The 16,863-nt window shown below is 39.0% G+C and overlaps 2 protein-coding genes across 2 annotated transcripts in view; one reads left to right on the top strand and one right to left on the bottom strand.

Moving 5' to 3' along the window:
* frrs1b (ferric-chelate reductase 1b) overlaps positions 1–1,388 on the top strand; it is a 63,388-nt gene extending 62,000 nt beyond the window's left edge. Inside the window, exon 16 of the mRNA XM_028811130.2 lies at positions 442–1,388. Within this exon, the coding sequence (XP_028666963.1) occupies positions 442–534 (93 nt within the window). The 3' untranslated portion in view covers positions 535–1,388. The remainder of the gene's footprint in view (positions 1–441) is intronic.
* A 227-nt stretch (positions 1,389–1,615) lies between these two features.
* Positions 1,616–16,863, bottom strand: part of LOC114658375 (uncharacterized) — a 54,927-nt gene continuing 39,679 nt past the window's right edge. Inside the window, exons 3-4 of the mRNA XM_051933200.1 lie at positions 8,391–8,464; positions 1,616–4,008 (exon numbers count right to left, since the gene is read on the bottom strand). Of these exons, the coding sequence (XP_051789160.1) occupies positions 3,901–4,008; positions 8,391–8,464 (182 nt within the window). The 3' untranslated portion in view covers positions 1,616–3,900. The remainder of the gene's footprint in view (positions 4,009–8,390; positions 8,465–16,863) is intronic.

Below are 16,863 nucleotides of genomic sequence, written 5' to 3'. Positions count from 1 at the left end.
AAGACAGTATTTCTGCATTTTCTACCCATGTCCATATACTGTAGATGTTTTTACAAGTACTTGTGTTTCTCCCTTACCACAAAAATTTAGAGATTAGCTTGATGTTGGCTATAAATTAGACAGATACAAGTAACTATGGATGTGTGGGGGTGCGTCAGTGTGCCCTATAGTGAGCTAGTGTGTCTCACGTACTGACATGCCTTTTCCATTTATGTCCAGCAGTCTGCAATTGTGTACTAGAAAAATGCAAGTCTGAAAAGTGGGTGATGCTTCAGTTTCTAGTAACCATTCCATAAATCCAAATATGAAAATCTTCTTGCCCTCTACCTATTGTCTCTGATATGGACAATACTGTTAAAAAAAAAAGCTTATAGCCACCTAGGTTAATATGAAAGGACTTGATTACCAAGTAACATCTATTTCTTTTTTTTTTTCTTTCAGGGACATTGTTTTAAAAAGGTGGTTTTAGCTGTGTATGTAATTGGAAATGCTGCTTGTTTATTTGCACTACTGGTTGCAGTCTATAATATCTAAAAGAAGACTGAGGAAGAAACCTGGGTGAAAAAAGTCCAAGTATCCATTTTAAGAATTGCCTCATTTGATGGAAAATTACTGCACTGTTCACTTATAAAGAACATTTTGTGTTCACCCTCAAAGTGACAGGTCATTCTGCTATAGACATAGCAGTACTGTATGTTTTAATCCCCAGATCTAGTTTTTTAAATTTTTATTAGAAAGTATTTTCTATCTTTGAAATTTCTTGCTTTTTAAAGAAGCTGTGGATTATATAAATTACTTGTATTCAGGAAACCTCAGGGCTGTTGTAGCTTTATCTGTTGTACTAATGTTGCTTTTTATAGAAGCATAACATTTCACAATATTTTTATGAACTTGAAACTTGGATCAATATTTTTATTGTACAAATTATTTTTTTTTAGAATATACAGTACTTTTTATTGGTATAGTTATCAAATTGCTCAAAATATTGGACTGATACCCTGATATTCAGGAAATGCCTTTTTGTGCATTATTGGGGTTCACTATGTACTGATTTGGCAGGGACTGGCTGAGAGTTAAACACCTATGCTTTAGTGCAGAGCAATAAAATGTGTAGCTTTATTAAAAAAAAATTAAATATGATAGTTGCAGAAAATTGACAATTTTATGTTTACTTTAAAAACTGCACCTGCAGTACATAGTATATGTCACATCCTCCCCTATATATTTTTTGTACTCCCGGTGATCACAGTGAAGTCTGTTTGCTACTGTGTATATAAACATTACATTTGATGCTATGGGATCTATGGGAGCAATACATTTATACAACCACTTCCTTTAATATTAGGAGGTTCCCATCCAAAATGAGTTTTGACTGATTTATGTGTATTTTTTAATAGGCATCATCAAGTTCCCTATCTTTCGTTTCCACGTTTAAAAACAAACTTGATTAAAATAAGTGAGAATCTATTATCTTCATTGTTGGAATAAATTATTTTGCTCAGTCTTTGGTTTATTGATTATTGATTTTTTTTTACCCCCATTGGTATGTGTATCGGGTGCTACTATGGAACTTGGCCTACAGTGTTTCATTCCTCTCCCCAATTCTTTTTTCTTCTTTTGGTAACCACAAAGAGATGGAAAATGATCTTGAGGCACTAAAGGTACACACTGACAATAGTCATGCACCTTCAGAGACGTGTCGCTGTCTGGGGAGGGTCTCGCTGTTTTGCCCAGAATCACACAGGTTTTTTCTCGGGCTACTATGGTTTCCTCTCACATACCTAAGATGCACATTTTAAGTGGGCTGTAAAACTAAGAAACTTTCAGTGGCACAGTGATAGCACTGCTGCTTCACAACAAAGATATTAGGATTCAAGTCCCGAGTGCTCCCCGTGTGCACTTTGTTCTTCCCATGTCCACATGACTCTCTGGATGCTCTTGCTTCCTCCAACAATCCAAAGATATGCAGCTGAGGTGAGTTGTGTCTTTTCATTTACAGTGGGCTGACGGCCCATCCAAGAGTTATTCTTGCCTTTGTTTCCAGTGCATGCTGGGATAGGCTCCAGCTTTACCACAACACTGCTCTGGATAAGGTGGTCTAGAAAGTGTTTGAATGGATGGAATGGAAACTTTGAAGTCCGTCCCTGGGAATGTGTCTATGCAAGGTTTTTCACACTTTTTTTTTATTTCCCCCAAACCTGTATATTGTAATACAGGATTTTAATGGAGAGCAGGATTGGGCACCAGGCAAGTGGCTGACCAGTCTATCAGAGGGCAAACTCACACATAAAGTGCCAGCCTAAAGTTGACATTTAACCTAACTTGTACGTTTTAAGGATATGGACAACCTTGAGAAAACTGATGTTGACATGAGGGCAAGGAGTTTCCAGTCAGGGTTCCAGTATCTAACAGTCTAATAACACACAGTTGGGTCAGCTGTATTCTCTGAATTTACAATGGACTGGCATCCCACTGGACGGGTCTTCCATTGGCATATTTTTGCAAAGATAAACTCCAGATAATTTCTCCATCATCCCAGCGCTTTATGTGAAAGTGGTTAGTGGAATTTGTCTCCTTTGTGAAAACTCTCAGCATTGCTAAAGCAATTATTGTAGTAAACAACTTAAGATTGTGGCCCATTTTTATTTCCAAGTGCCTTACAAACTTTTAGTCATGCACACTATGAAAAAGAAATTATGTTAAACAGTTAATTGCAAGCATAAGGGAAATCCAAACAAGAGGACGTCTTCAATGTTTCAAAGAGCATTCAAATAAAATAACAAGAAACAAAATCAGGCTTTAACATAAAGTCCAAGGCAATCCAATTCGTTGTACTTTTCTACTGCATGCAACATGTTTGAAGAATAAATGAAAAGAGAGTAAATATACAAAATAAACCAAACATTACTTCTAGGTTATGCTAGAGCTTTTTTAAAATGATCAGGTTCTAATAAACTTAACAAAATCCACCAAAAATTCTTTAAGGATTAAAATGTATACATTAAGTGGCACTAAAATTCTATTTTGTAAAGTACTTTTCCAGTGACTGAATAAAGTCTCACCACTTTAACCTCCTTAGCATTAGTCCTGAGCATCACACAGGCTTTTGAAAACAGTGTTAAAAGTGTTAGTCCCGAGTGTCATACGTGCAACTGTATAGGTGCATCTCGCATAAGCGTTAGACCTGAGGATTACTCAGGCTGTAAAAGTGCAAACAGTGTTAGTCCCAAGTGTTACTCAGGAAACAGGATAGGCGTGTCTTACGTAAGCGTCGGGCCCAAGCGCTACCCGAGCCAACGGTGGAGACGCGTGTTCTGTTAGCCTCATAATGAAAGTGACGCTCACGTTTGAGTTTCTGTTGACCCTGCTTCAAATAAACCGGCACCAAGTCATTTTGATTTTGTGAGGCAGCCAGAATAAAAGTGAACGTTGATAGCCAAGCTCCACTTACTTATTTGAAGTTATTTCTTGATGATGTGAATCAAAGAATTGTTGAGACAAACCATCATCCTGAACAGTGTTGGGTAAATAAATGACTGTACACCTAAGCATTTCCCCCGTTCAAAAATATACCACACAAAAGACATTTTGACCGTATATACAGTATTAGCATCATCATTATTATTCATTTCATATCATTATTTATATCATTATTATACTATTAGTGTTTTGCATGTTTTACAGGAGAAAGATGAGATTTAGTAAAAAATAATTTTTCAAGCCAAAAAAAATGCAACACTTTTTACATTTTTTTGAGAAAAAAAAAAACAACACTATGGAGGTTAAAAAAGTTAACTAAAATTAAACCTTACACTTTAGAACCTCCTACACAAAGGAAAATTTTAAAGCAAATTAATAATCTCACTCTTTTCTTAAAAGCTGCATTTTTCTCAACAAATTCTATTTTGTTCCATGGCATTCTGCATTTAGACATTTGTTTCTGTGGTTAGAAAACATCCCAGGCTCCCAGCGAGATGCTGCTGAACTCCACTGTGACATATCCAGAACCTGTACCCAAAAAAAAATGTAATTTTAAATTAAACATTGTAACAAACTACTACATCCCACCCCACATTATGTACTTGACTCTGTAAGTTAAGCACTTTTTGCATTAGGGTCCCACTGCCCACTCCCTCTACTTTGGTCCACACATAGTTAAGGACAGGGGTGGGCAGTGCAGTGGCTGCAGGTTTTTGCTCCAACACAATTGCTTAATTAAGAAGCACTTGTTACTCAAGTAACACTTCTGCTTCATTTTAGTTGTCTCTCTCTTTAAGATTTTGAACCCTTATGGCTAATTTTAGTCTTGAACAGCTGTATTCTTAGTTTTTAATTGCTCCTTATTAGCAATAAGATGCAAATGACAAAAGAAACCAGCATTTCTCCATTTAACTTGTTTCCATTTACACCTGTGTGTATTTATTGTGCACTATTGGGTTTAATTAAATACTTGGAAGGAAAGTGCAGAGATAAAAGTGAAGGACTGAGAATTACTCATTTGTTTTTGACTTCAGATCATTTGGATGATATCCTTAAAAAGAAAAAAAAATCTAGGATATGAGAATGACCCGACAGGACAGAGTTAAAGCACGAGCAAGCCATGAAATTAAATTATTGGCAAGGATAGTTTTCTAATTAAGCAATTAGGTTGGAACAAAAACCTGCAGCCACTGCGGCTCTTCAGGACTGACTTTGCCCGCCCCTGGCTAAGGAGTTAATGTGATTATATACACACACACTATATACTAATATATATATAAATATATATATATATTAGAGCGAGAGAGAGAGTATAAATATATAGAGTATAAAAAGTCATTATATATATATATATATATATATATATTATGGGGTGCCAAACAGGCAAGTACAATGATTTTCTGAATATATAAAGTCAGTGTCAGAATATATAAAGTCATTCCTGATTATATTAAGTCAGCGTGGGAGTATATAAACTCATTCCTGAATATATAAATTTAAAGTCAGATTATATATAAAGTTATTGATTGAAACAACTCAGGCACATTTTTAGCAAACTCAATGAGTTCCTAATACAACATAATGAAATAAGTTAAAAACTTATTCAAAAAAAAAAAAAAAATATATATATATATATATATATATATATATAAAACACTGTTCAGTTAATGTATCAAAATGATATATGTCCCCAGCATTTTGAACACTATATTTATTCTTTTTGTATGGGCGCTTTTTGGACGAACCTCACAAGCCCGATCGATTCTGAGTGGCTTCTGTCGAAGTTTCCCTTTCATTAGTATGAGTAAAATGACAAGCATAGTAATTACAGAATATTTATTGGAACTAGATCATTTTATTTGTGAATTGTCCTAACTTTATATATTCAAGAATGATTTTCTATATTCCGACGCTGACTTTATATATTCAGGAATTACTTTATATAATCAGGCTTTGATGTTGTATATTATCAGGAATAACTTTATATATTCTGACACTGACTCTATATATTTAAGTTTTTCCTTTATATATTTGGGAATGACTTTATATATTCCGACAATTACTTTGTTATACAGTATTCTGACGCTGACTTTACATAATCATCCATCCATCCATTTTCCAGCCCGCTGAAACCCGCTGGAGCCAATCCCAGCCAACACAGGGCACAAGGCAGGAACCAATCCCGGGCAAGGTGCCAATCTACCGCAGGCCACACACACAAACACACCCACACCAAGCACACACTAGGGCCAATTTAGAATCGCCAATCCACCTAACCAGCATGTCTTTGGACTGTGGGAGGAAACCCACGCAAACACGGGGAGAACATGCAAACTCCACGCAGGGAGGACCCGGGAAGCGAACCCAGGTCTCCCAACTGTGAGGCAGCAGCGCTACCCACTGCACCACCGTGCCGCCCCTTACATAATCATGCTTTGACTATATATATTCAGGAATGACTTTATGTATTCCAACGCTGACTTTATATAATGAGGCTTTGACGTTATATATTCCAAACACTGACTTTATATATTCAGAAAATCATTGTATTTTCCTGTTTGGCACCCCATTATATATATATATATACACACTATATATATACTTTCAAGTCCTGCAAGACGAGACTTTGTACCAAGAGATTTAACCACGCCTGGGGCTGGAAATAAAAAACAAAGAGTAGATGACAAAGTAGAATATCGTAAAGAGGTTCTAAAACGTTGGCACGATACACATGCAGAGCAGGTTAGAGATTATGAAAGTACTAAAATTCAAAAGTCTCAAAAAAATGATAGTAAAGATCGCATTAGCGCAAACAAACGGAAATTATTACTCGGTAAAATAATGGAACAGCAAAAAGAGATTGAATATATTATTCAGATTTAAACTTTAAGTCGGTGACTTGTAGATCATCTAATTCGTGTTGCCATCAGGGAAAAGTAGTGTTTCTTCCCAATGAAGAGGCGTATCTGCAAGAATTAAAATTGTTTGGTGAAAGTGTAATCCACATATGCGAGTGGCAGAGACACAAAGTCCCCTAGTAGGTAGGTAGGTAGATAGATAGATAGATAGATAGATAGATAGATAGATAGATAGATAGATAGATAGATAGATAGATAGATAGATACTGTATGGCCAAAAGTATGTGGACACCCCTCCAAATAATCGAGTCCAAGTGATCTAGCCACACATATTGTTTAAAGGGGCATAAAATTCAAGCATATAGCCATGCAGTCCCAGTAGAATGGGTTATACTAAAAACCCTAATGACTTTAAGCATGGCACTATCATGGAATGCCACCTTAATCACAAATCAGCACTTGAAACATCTGTTCTGCTAGGTCTGCCCTGGTGAAATCTAAGTGCTATTGTTGTGAAGTGTCTAGGAACAAAAACGGCAAAACAGCTCAGAGAGCTGAGCCGCAAAGTGCTGAAGCACATTGCGCAAAAAAATTGTCTATCCTCTGTTCTGTCACTCACAAGAGACTTCCAGGCCGCCTCTGGAATCAACATCAGAAAAAGAATTGTGCATTCAGAGCTTTGTGAAATGGGCTTCCATGGCAGAGCAGCAGCACACAAGCCTAAAATTGCTATTTACAATGCCAAGCTTTGGCTAGAGTGGTGTAAGGCAGGCCACCAATGGACTCTGGAGCACATGTGCTCTTGAATGATGAACAACTCTTCATTATCTGGTAGTCTGATGGACTAATCTGGGTTTGGCGGACACAAGGAAAACCTTACCTTCTGGACTGCATAGTGTCTACTGTAAAATTTGGTGGAGGAGGGGTGATGGTTTGAGGCAGTTATTAACGGTTTCAGTGAAGGGTACTGTTACTGCTACAGCATACAACGACATTTTGAACAATAATGTGGTGCACTTCCAACTTTGTGACAGCAGTTTGGGGAAAACCATTTTCTGTTCTAGCATGATTGTGTCCCTGTCCACTAAGTGGAGTGCGTAAACACATGGAGGAACTCGAGTGGCCTGCACAGAACACTGATCTCAACACTATTAAGCACCTCTGGGAGAAACTGGAATGCCAGTTTTGAGCTGATATTTTTGTCCAAAATCAGTACTTGGCTTTACAAATACTCATTTATTTGAATGGGCACTAATTCCCACAGACACACTTCAAAATTTTGTTTAAAGTAAACTGGAGGCCTTTATGGCTTATGGGGATTTGGGGGGCAACTCCATATTAATGCCCATGGTTTTGGAATGGGATGTCCAACAAGCGGATAGGTGTGTGATGGTTGGCCATAATGTGTATACATGCATGAGGCACAAAACAAACATACAATAATATTTACAATGCCTGTCACTGCACTGCACCCTTCCAAACATACACAATCCTAAACTATAAAATAATTTGCAACACAGTTAAGACCCTAGACAATTGGAACAGTGATATGAATAGCAAAGCAAGTCCCAATGAAAGTTTGAACTGTCCCAAGTGAAATAATTAAATGCAGAAAATAGGAGAGGCTGACATCTAAGTAACAAATACACCTAAAAAATATCCTGAACTTCCTTAGTCCGTTTTCTTCTTCCTTTTCCTTTTCTGAAATACTGATGATTTATAAGACCTGAATGAAGCTACCAGGATGACAGATAATGACAGGAACGTCTCTCACCAAACTGCTACTGCTGCCGATCGACTTGCCTCATTCTTCTTCAGAACGGCCGCTTTTAAAGCTTACTTGCGGGACTGAACAGAACTGTCAGTAGCCCAGTTCAAGAAATCCCTTACAGGTGCAGTTATCAGAAACACAAACTGACAACAAGGCATGCAATGTAAACAATGAAACAAATAAAAATTAAACACGTAAACAATAAAAGACGTACAGATTCCGATTACAATACATCTTAACAGGAAAGAACCAAAGGGGCGTGCATACTTTATTTATCTTACCTTTGACTGCTCCACTGTCTTATAAGCAGATTTCATTGGAGAAGAAGGAGATGATTTACATCTTATTGGAATTTCTGAAAACAGAAGACGCAACAGTTACTTCCGAATAGCTGAATTCCTTAATTTTGTGAGCCCACTGTTTCCAATAAAAGGTCAGTCAATTAGCTCTTGTTTTATAATGCAGTGGTTCCCAAAGTGGGGGTCGCGACCCTCTGGGGGGTCGTGAGACATTGGGTGGGGGTCGCGAGATGATTTCCAAGAAATCAAATACTTTTTTAAAACATTTTAGAAATTAATTTAATTTTTTAGAAATAACATTTTATCCATAACTAACAAAAGATAAAAACTAGTAGTTAATAGTTACATTAAAAAAAACATGCAAATTAAAAAGCCATCAGACTGTCTTGGAGCGAGTGCGTCGGTGTGTGTACAGACGGTGCTGGAGCGATGCTGGGGAAAAAGAAAGGTCTTAAAGCAAGAGTCTTACAAGTGGCGCCTCACGTAAAATTCACGCATTGTGTTATACACAGAGAAGCTCTTGCGAGCAAAACACTTGACCCAGAACTTAAACGTGTTCTTGAGACTTCGATAAAAATGGTCAACAATATAAAAGCGCATCCACTCAATATCAGACTGTTTGCCACTCTCTGTAACGAACTGGGGTCGGAGCATGAGTGCTTGCTTTTCCATACAGAAGTCAGGTGGCTTTCGCGAGGGAATGTGCTCTGCCGCCTGTTTGAGCTGTGGGACGAAGTGCGCTTATTTCTGATGGAGCATGGGTCCCAGCTCGCTGATCACCTCACTGATCCTGACTGGTTAACAAGGCTAGCGCATTTGGCTTGCATATTTGAAAAACTGAATGGACTTAATATGTCATTTCAAGGTGAGAACACACACATAATTTCGCTAAATGATAAAATCCACGCATTCAAGAGAAAACTTGAGCGCTGGACTGAGCGAGTTGAAATAGGAAGGATTGATATGTTTTCTGAGCTGGATGAAAAAAGTTATATGGTTGTTAGAGCGTTATGTTCTTTTTTGTTGTCATGCTCTTGTTTGGATAAGGTATTTTGTTGAAATTAAACAAATGAGTAAATTACTATTAAAAAAAATTATATGGTTGTTAGACCATTGTGTTCTTTCGTGTTGTCATTCTCATGTTTGGATAGGCCTATTGGCGCATGTGCATCGTTGCGCGCAACATTTGTGTATTTTAACCACTTCCGAGGATAGTGGGGGTCACGAGTCACTGGCACGGTTATTTTGGGGGTCGTGAGCTCAAAAGTTTGGGAACCCCTGTTATAATGTGCCCTTCATTGAGCACTCAATTGCAAGACACCTTATAAAGCAAACATAAGTACAATTCAAAGTAAAAGCGTAAATTGTCATCAACAAAGAGAGGGAATCACACCCAGCAACACTGGGTGCAGGTCAAGCATCGCCCCTGCATGAGACGTCAATGGCTTCATTTATAAAACTTTGAGCGACTTCAGTGTGAAAATGCGCATACGCCAAAATCAGGAAAATAATCGAATTTCTAAAACCTGTCACACGCACGTCTTTGAGTATTCACCCTTTCTAAACCACAACGCGCCTCAAACAAGTTCCGGCCTAGGACAACCATATATGAACCATGCTAATCAACCTCATGCATATGCAATTACGATAATCCCCCAGCGGAAACTGCCTCTTCGCATGCTGTAGTGCGAGACAGAAGTTCTCATCTGTAAAATGTAAAGAACTTTGATTTGTTGTCAGAAACGAGCAAATACATTAAATGACAACATATTATTGCTGCTGTAAATGCCATGAGCTCAAGCCACACTATGCCTGTCATAAAAGAAAAACAGTCCGATGTCTGGAGACGAAGCGGATCGATATGGTCACCGGCAGAGTGTGCATGTAACTGGAGGAGGAAAACATCTCTATGGTCTGTGATTTTGCTCTGAGAAAAACATCTGTAATTGGAAATGCCATTTTATATCTCATTATGCAGGACAGTCGTGACAATTGCCAGTCTTATTTTGGCATCACTGGTGACTTGTATGTTAATAGAATGTCACTGCTGATAGTTTTACCTCTTTCTCGCATTAAAGCTCTCTGATTACGTTAACTGGACAGTGGTGCAAATTGCTATTAACAAAAATAATTATTATTCATTACATTTATATAGTGCTTTTCTCATGTGCTCACACGCCATAGGAAAACTGGATGTAGTGCCTCCTCTGTCCAATAATGGCTTCCAGCACAGCGGGTACAACGAAATGAAGCTTGGTGGAATATTCCCTACCGTTCGGTCAGTTGTCTGAGAAGTGACGACAGGTAGTCTAAAGTGACAAGAAAAGTTCAACAGTAGAAAATACACAGTATTGGTGCTATTAAAAGGGACCTAAAATAGTCCTATCATATGCATCACTTTTGAGGTGCGATACGCTTGTCCCAAGAATGCACTTTATAATAATATCTCAGTGGTATGACTTATTATGCATGCGAGAGTTAATTTCCCTACTTGATCAAGGATGTCGTTAGAAATAAGCACATTAGAGGGTCACCTCAGGTTGGACGGTTTGGAGAAAAGTCAGAGAGGCGAGATTGCGTTGGTTTGGTTTGGACATGTGCAGAGGAGAGATGCTGAGTATATTAGAAGGATGTTAAGGATGGAGCTGTCAGGTAAGAGGAAGGCCTAAGAGGAGGTTTATGGATGTGGTCAGAAAAGATATGAAGGTGGTGGGTGTGGAGGACAGGAGGATATGGAAAAAGATGATCTGCTGTGGCGACCCTTAATGGGAGCAGCCAAGAGAAGACGAAGAACATCAAAGACATCATCATTTCGCAGTTTCTCTGAAATGTTGGGTAAGCATGAGTCAAATTTTCCGTCAATACACACGTTCCACCATCACGTTTCCCGACGTTTGCGTATGAAATTGCGTACGCACATTTTGAGCCTCTTTTTTGCATCTGCGCAAGCTTTATAACAGACCCTAAGCATGTAGCCACTTTACTTTTCCGTAGCACATCTGCAACTTAGCAGCACCTTATGTAAGACGCACCAGCCACATAACATATCTATCTATCCATCCATCCATCCATTTTCCAACCCGCTGAATCCGAACACAGGGTCACGGGGGTCTGCTAGAGCCAATCCCAGCTAACACAGGGCACAAGGCAGGAACCAATCCCGGGCAGGGTGCCAACCCACCGCAGGAATATCTATCTATTATATAAAAAAATTTGGGGTTGAGACGTGGTCTTCTCGGAGAGACACTTTCAAGTCCCACGAGACTTCTTGCACATCACGCCTTACTTACAAACAATTTCTCTGAGACATTTTAATGTCCCACGAGACAAGGAAGTGAGACAAAAGGACAGCTGCTGTACAGGGTTTTAAATGATCGACATGCAGCATGACATGCAGATCACACAGCTCGGTAGCAGCTAGCCAGCAGCTGATCCGTTTTTTAGCATGTGTTCAGCCCCCCCACCCCCCCCCCCCTTTTACAACTCGAGCAGCAGAGATGCGAAGTGGCTAGCGTGAAGCGAGGTGAGCAAAGCGATTAGGGGGCATAGCCCCCTAGTCTAAATAAAAATAATAGTGCAAATGGAGGTTTTCATAGCTGGATCTGACATCACGGTGATTTGGGTGCTGTTGTGGAAAACACAGTAAAAAAAAAAAGGAAGAGCCTACAGCAGTGCTTCCCAAACTCGGTCCTGGGAACCCACTGTGGCTGCAGGTTTTTGTTCCAACCAGCTTCTGTTTTTAATTGGACTCCTGGACTAACTAAGTGAACTCTTATTTCCCCAAGTTCTGTGTTTTGGGAACAATATAGAAATTAGAGTAATAACTTTGGTATATATACCACCTCATTCGAAATATTTCCATTTATTTCTTTACAGCCTTAAATGAAAACACACACAACAATATTTCTTCCCAACTTTACTTACTCAATGCAACCTGTAAAATCCAAGTGAAAGATATCACAGCTACAATTCAGGAAAATTATAAAATATCAAAAACTAGACATCAAATTGGATGGTGAGCGTTGGTGGACTGCTATCTTCAATCTTTCCACAGATTTTTAATGGGATTTAGGTCTGGGCACTGACTGGGCAACACGAAGACATTCACTTTTTTTCTCCTTCAGCCACTGTGTGGTCAATTTTGCTGTGTGCTTCGGGTCGTTGTTGTGTTGAAAGGTGAACATTCTGCCCATCTTCAACTTTCTGGCATAGAGTAGCAGGTTTTCCTCAAGAATTTGACAGTATTTTGCCCCTTCCATTTTTCCTTCTACCCTAATGAGAGCCCCAGGCCCTGTGGGAGAGAAACACCCCCACAACAGGTGTTTACTGTAGGTGTGGTGTGTTGTGGATGGTGAGCTGCATTGGATTTCCTCCAGGTATACCATTTGGTATTAAGGCCAAATAGTTCAATTTTGGTCTCATCTGACCATAAGACCTTTTTCCACTTGGCATCAGAATCTTCAAGGTACATTCTGGCAAAGCTCAAACTTCTTTCTTGAGAAGTGGCCTTTTCCTTGCGACACTCCCGAACGAGCCACAATAGTGGAGCGCTTGTGAAATTGTTGTCACATGCACACAATGACCACTCTTTGCCATAAAATCCTGTAACTTCTTCAAAGTGGCCGTTGGCCTCTTGGTAGCCTCTCTTACCAGTTTCCTCCTTGCTCTTTCATCCAGTTTGGAGGGACTGCCGGATTCAGGGAGGGTCCTAGTAGTCCCAAACACTCGCCACTTCTTTATTATGGCGTTTACTGTGCTCCTTGGGATTGATAAAGCCTTTGAGAGTTTTTTGTCTCCATCTCCTACCTTATGTCTGCCCACAACTCTATCCCACAGTCAGTTGTTTGCTGTCAGTTGCACTACTAAGCAAGGGAATGCTCCAGGAACAGCTTCACTAATCACACTGATTACAACTGATCACAGGTGCAAGCCAGTAACCCCATGGTCTGCAATGGAAATGGTGGTTACTTACACCTGATTGAGTTTGGGGGGGTGATCCTTTATTAATCTCAGTATTTCTTATTTTTTAAAATTCTTCTGAACTGTAGCTGTGTTATCTTTCACTTGGATGTTATAGATTGCATTGAGTAACTAAAGCTGGAAAAAATATTGGTTTGTGCGTTTTCATTTAAGGCTGTAAAGCAAAATATAAAGGGGGTGATTCTTTTCTTTTCTATACCCACTATATATATATATATATATATATATATATATATATATATATATATTTATATTGTCACAAGAATGAGTCGGAGACATCATAAAGGTTTGGGGCAGCCACCCGTATATTATTCTCGGCTGCAAAATTGCTCTTTTTATGTACACGATATGTATAGTTCAGAGTAGAAAAAAGAACTGCGTGTACTGAGGCAAAATGGCAGTTTTAAAGGCCTGGAAAGGAAATGACGTCAGCGTTGTAGGAACTGGGAGTGGCGTCCTCGTGTCCGGAAGTGACGTCATCCTTGGGGCCGGCAAGAGGCGGGATTTCCCGGGAAAGGTCTGCAAGGGACTGAGAGAGATAGTCAGTACACTTCGCCACCCCCTGGCCTGGCGTAGAATTACAAGTGTTTAGGCCCTTCAGCTGTTTCCCATACGCATGTGTGTGACAATATATATATATATATATACATACATACATACATATACATGTACCAAGCAGTTATATGGGAGTAATGTATTTTGTTCTTTTTAACAATATTTGAGAGAGAGTCCTTTATTTGCACCTTGAGGTGGAGTTCCACATCTGCCTGTTGATGCAGCCTGGCAGACTGAATAAATCATATTTAGCACTTCTTTTTATCAGCTAGATTCATTTACATAACACATTTCAATATTTTTTCACCAATCATTTTTAGATAAATAGTATACTCCAGAAACACCTCAGAATTAAGTATTACATAAATTCCGAAGCTAGGTAAACATATTAAAAGTTCTAAGTATAAGAAATTAAGCTTTGTATATGTAAACTGTCATTAGAGAACAAAAAAACAAAGTTCAGTGTTACACAGTATATGATCTAATTTCTATTTTGAAATGTGCCGGTACAAATGATGTCAGAATGTCCTAGTTTAACAGGCAGGCATCTTTTTCTTTTCCCTTGCTGTGCACACCTTGGGGCCCTGCTTACAAGGGGGGGCTTTGTATCTGCAAGGAGAAAAATGTCTAATAATAGGAAAAATTGACATTTTCCCCAACAGTACAAGCACACATTGTGATCTACATCACACCCCTACCGCACTTCAGTCCTTACAATGATAAACGTATCCAATCAGATGTAAAGAAAAAAGCTTTTAAGGAAATATGTGAGTCCTGATTGGTTGATATGGTTAGGGCATGTCCACAGCAGGTGTCTCATAGGTCACTTTGATGAGATGGTACACTTGATTTGTTACTGCGCCGCAAAAAAAGAACAAGTCCACATGGATGGTCACTCATGATGAAAGCTCAGTGGTGCAGCGAAAAAAAAAACAATTAAAGTGATAGCAGCCAAAGAAGATGTTATGCTGAAAATAATAACTGATATTAAAAAAGTTAAAATGATTAATTGAACAAACACTTTGAAGAAGCTGTAAATACTGTAGTTGAAACTAATGAGACTGACCAATATCACCACTTCTGACTACTTTAGCAGCAGCTTGCACACCAACTTAGACATGAGCAACAATGTGGTAAAAAAACCAAATTCTTCAATCACACAATACTCTTGATACCTTCTTCCAATTGTTCCATCCACACTGAAGTCTGTGGGTTATCCCTGCATCTTCTTTTCCAATTTGGACTACCACTGATCCTAGATATTTAAATGTATCTACTCCTTTCGATAGTTCTTCCTGCAGGATAACTTCTGAATCCCAATCATCATTAAACTTCAGATATTCTGTTTTCTTCCAATTTATTGTCAACTATCTATCTTCCAAAGCCCTTCTCCTTTCTTCCAGCTTCCTCTCTACATCCTCTTTTCTGGTGCTACACAACACAATGTCATCAGCAAAAAGCATGAATCAGTGGGATTGGTCTTTTATTCCATGACTCAACACATCCATTACCCAATCAAAGAGATAAGGAATTAAAGAAGATGCTTGGTGCAGACCTACTCTAACTGAAATTTGTCTGTTACCCCAACACTGCCTTGAACCCGAGTCCTCACTCCCACATACATATCCTGGTACTCAGTGTAACAGACTAAAGAACAATAAAACAAGGTGCAGTTGACGTGAAGTTTTTTTTCCTACTTCTATCCCTGTACCTGATTTATTATTGACATATGTCATTTCTGTAATGTGTGAGTATATGCTGGTGCTGAGTGAGTTTAGTGTGGGGTATTGAGCTTCATCACTCTGGGGGTTGTGGGGGTCTTAATCCAGACTTGGAGGTTGTAAAGTGAAAGGCCTACTTCCGATTTTATGATCGATTTTTCGGGTTTCAAGACCCGACTTGTGTTATATGTGTATATACGGTAATAAAGAGTCACTGCTTAACAGTGAACACCAAGAATTTCAGCTAAACTACAATGTAGAAGATGCCAAGATTTGGATGGATACACCACCTTTATAAAAGCCCCAAAATGTTCTCTGCCCACATTACAGTTCAGCTCACATTTTCACAGCCGGCATCTGAAATGATTTGTTTGGGAACTGTGGTTGGACTTCAGAGGGGCTAATTCTGAAGTGTTGTGGTGTAAATTCCCTGTCTAACTCCTTATTATCAAGTAATTTTGTTTTGTTCAGGTCTGAAAGATTTATAAAACTGAAAAAGAACCTTCATTTCCATCCCTATAATAAACTTACAATAAAGTGATGCTCAACTTTTTACAACTAAATATTATACAGTAATCCCTCCTCCATCGTGGGGGTTGCGTTCCAGAACCCCCCGTGAAAGGTGAAAATCCGCGAAGTAGAAACCATATGTTTATATGGTTATTTTTATATTGTCATGCTTGGGTCACAGATTTGCGCAGAAACACAGGAAGTTGTAGAGAGACAGGAACGTTATTCAAACACTGCAAACAAACATTTGTCTCTTTTTCAAAAGTTTAAACTGTGCTCCATGACAAGACAGAGATGACAGTTCCGTCTCACAATTAAAAGAATGGAAACATATCTTCCTCTTCAAAGGAGTGCGCGTCAGGAGCACAGAATGTCAGAAAGAGAGAGAAAAGCAAACAAATCAATAGGGCTGTTTGGCTTTTAAGTATGCGAAGCACCGCGGTACAAAGCTGTTGAAGGCGGCAGCTCACACCCCCTCCGTCAGGAGCAGAGAAAGAGAGAGACAGAGAAAAACAAACAATCAAAAATCAATACGTGCCCTTCAAGCTTTTAAGTATGCGAAGCACCGTGCAGCATGTCGCTTCACGAAGCAGCTGCACAGAAGGGAGCAACATGAAGATAATCTTTCAGCATTTTTAGACGAGCGTCCGTATCGTCTAGGTGTGTGAACAGCCCCCCTGCTCAATCCC

This window comes from Erpetoichthys calabaricus, chromosome 10 (assembly GCF_900747795.2).
Source record: "Erpetoichthys calabaricus chromosome 10, fErpCal1.3, whole genome shotgun sequence".
Classification (NCBI taxonomy): domain Eukaryota; kingdom Metazoa; phylum Chordata; class Cladistia; order Polypteriformes; family Polypteridae; genus Erpetoichthys; species Erpetoichthys calabaricus.
The sequence above is the reverse complement of the archived record's forward strand: the minus strand, read 5'-3'. Positions and strand labels throughout refer to the sequence as shown.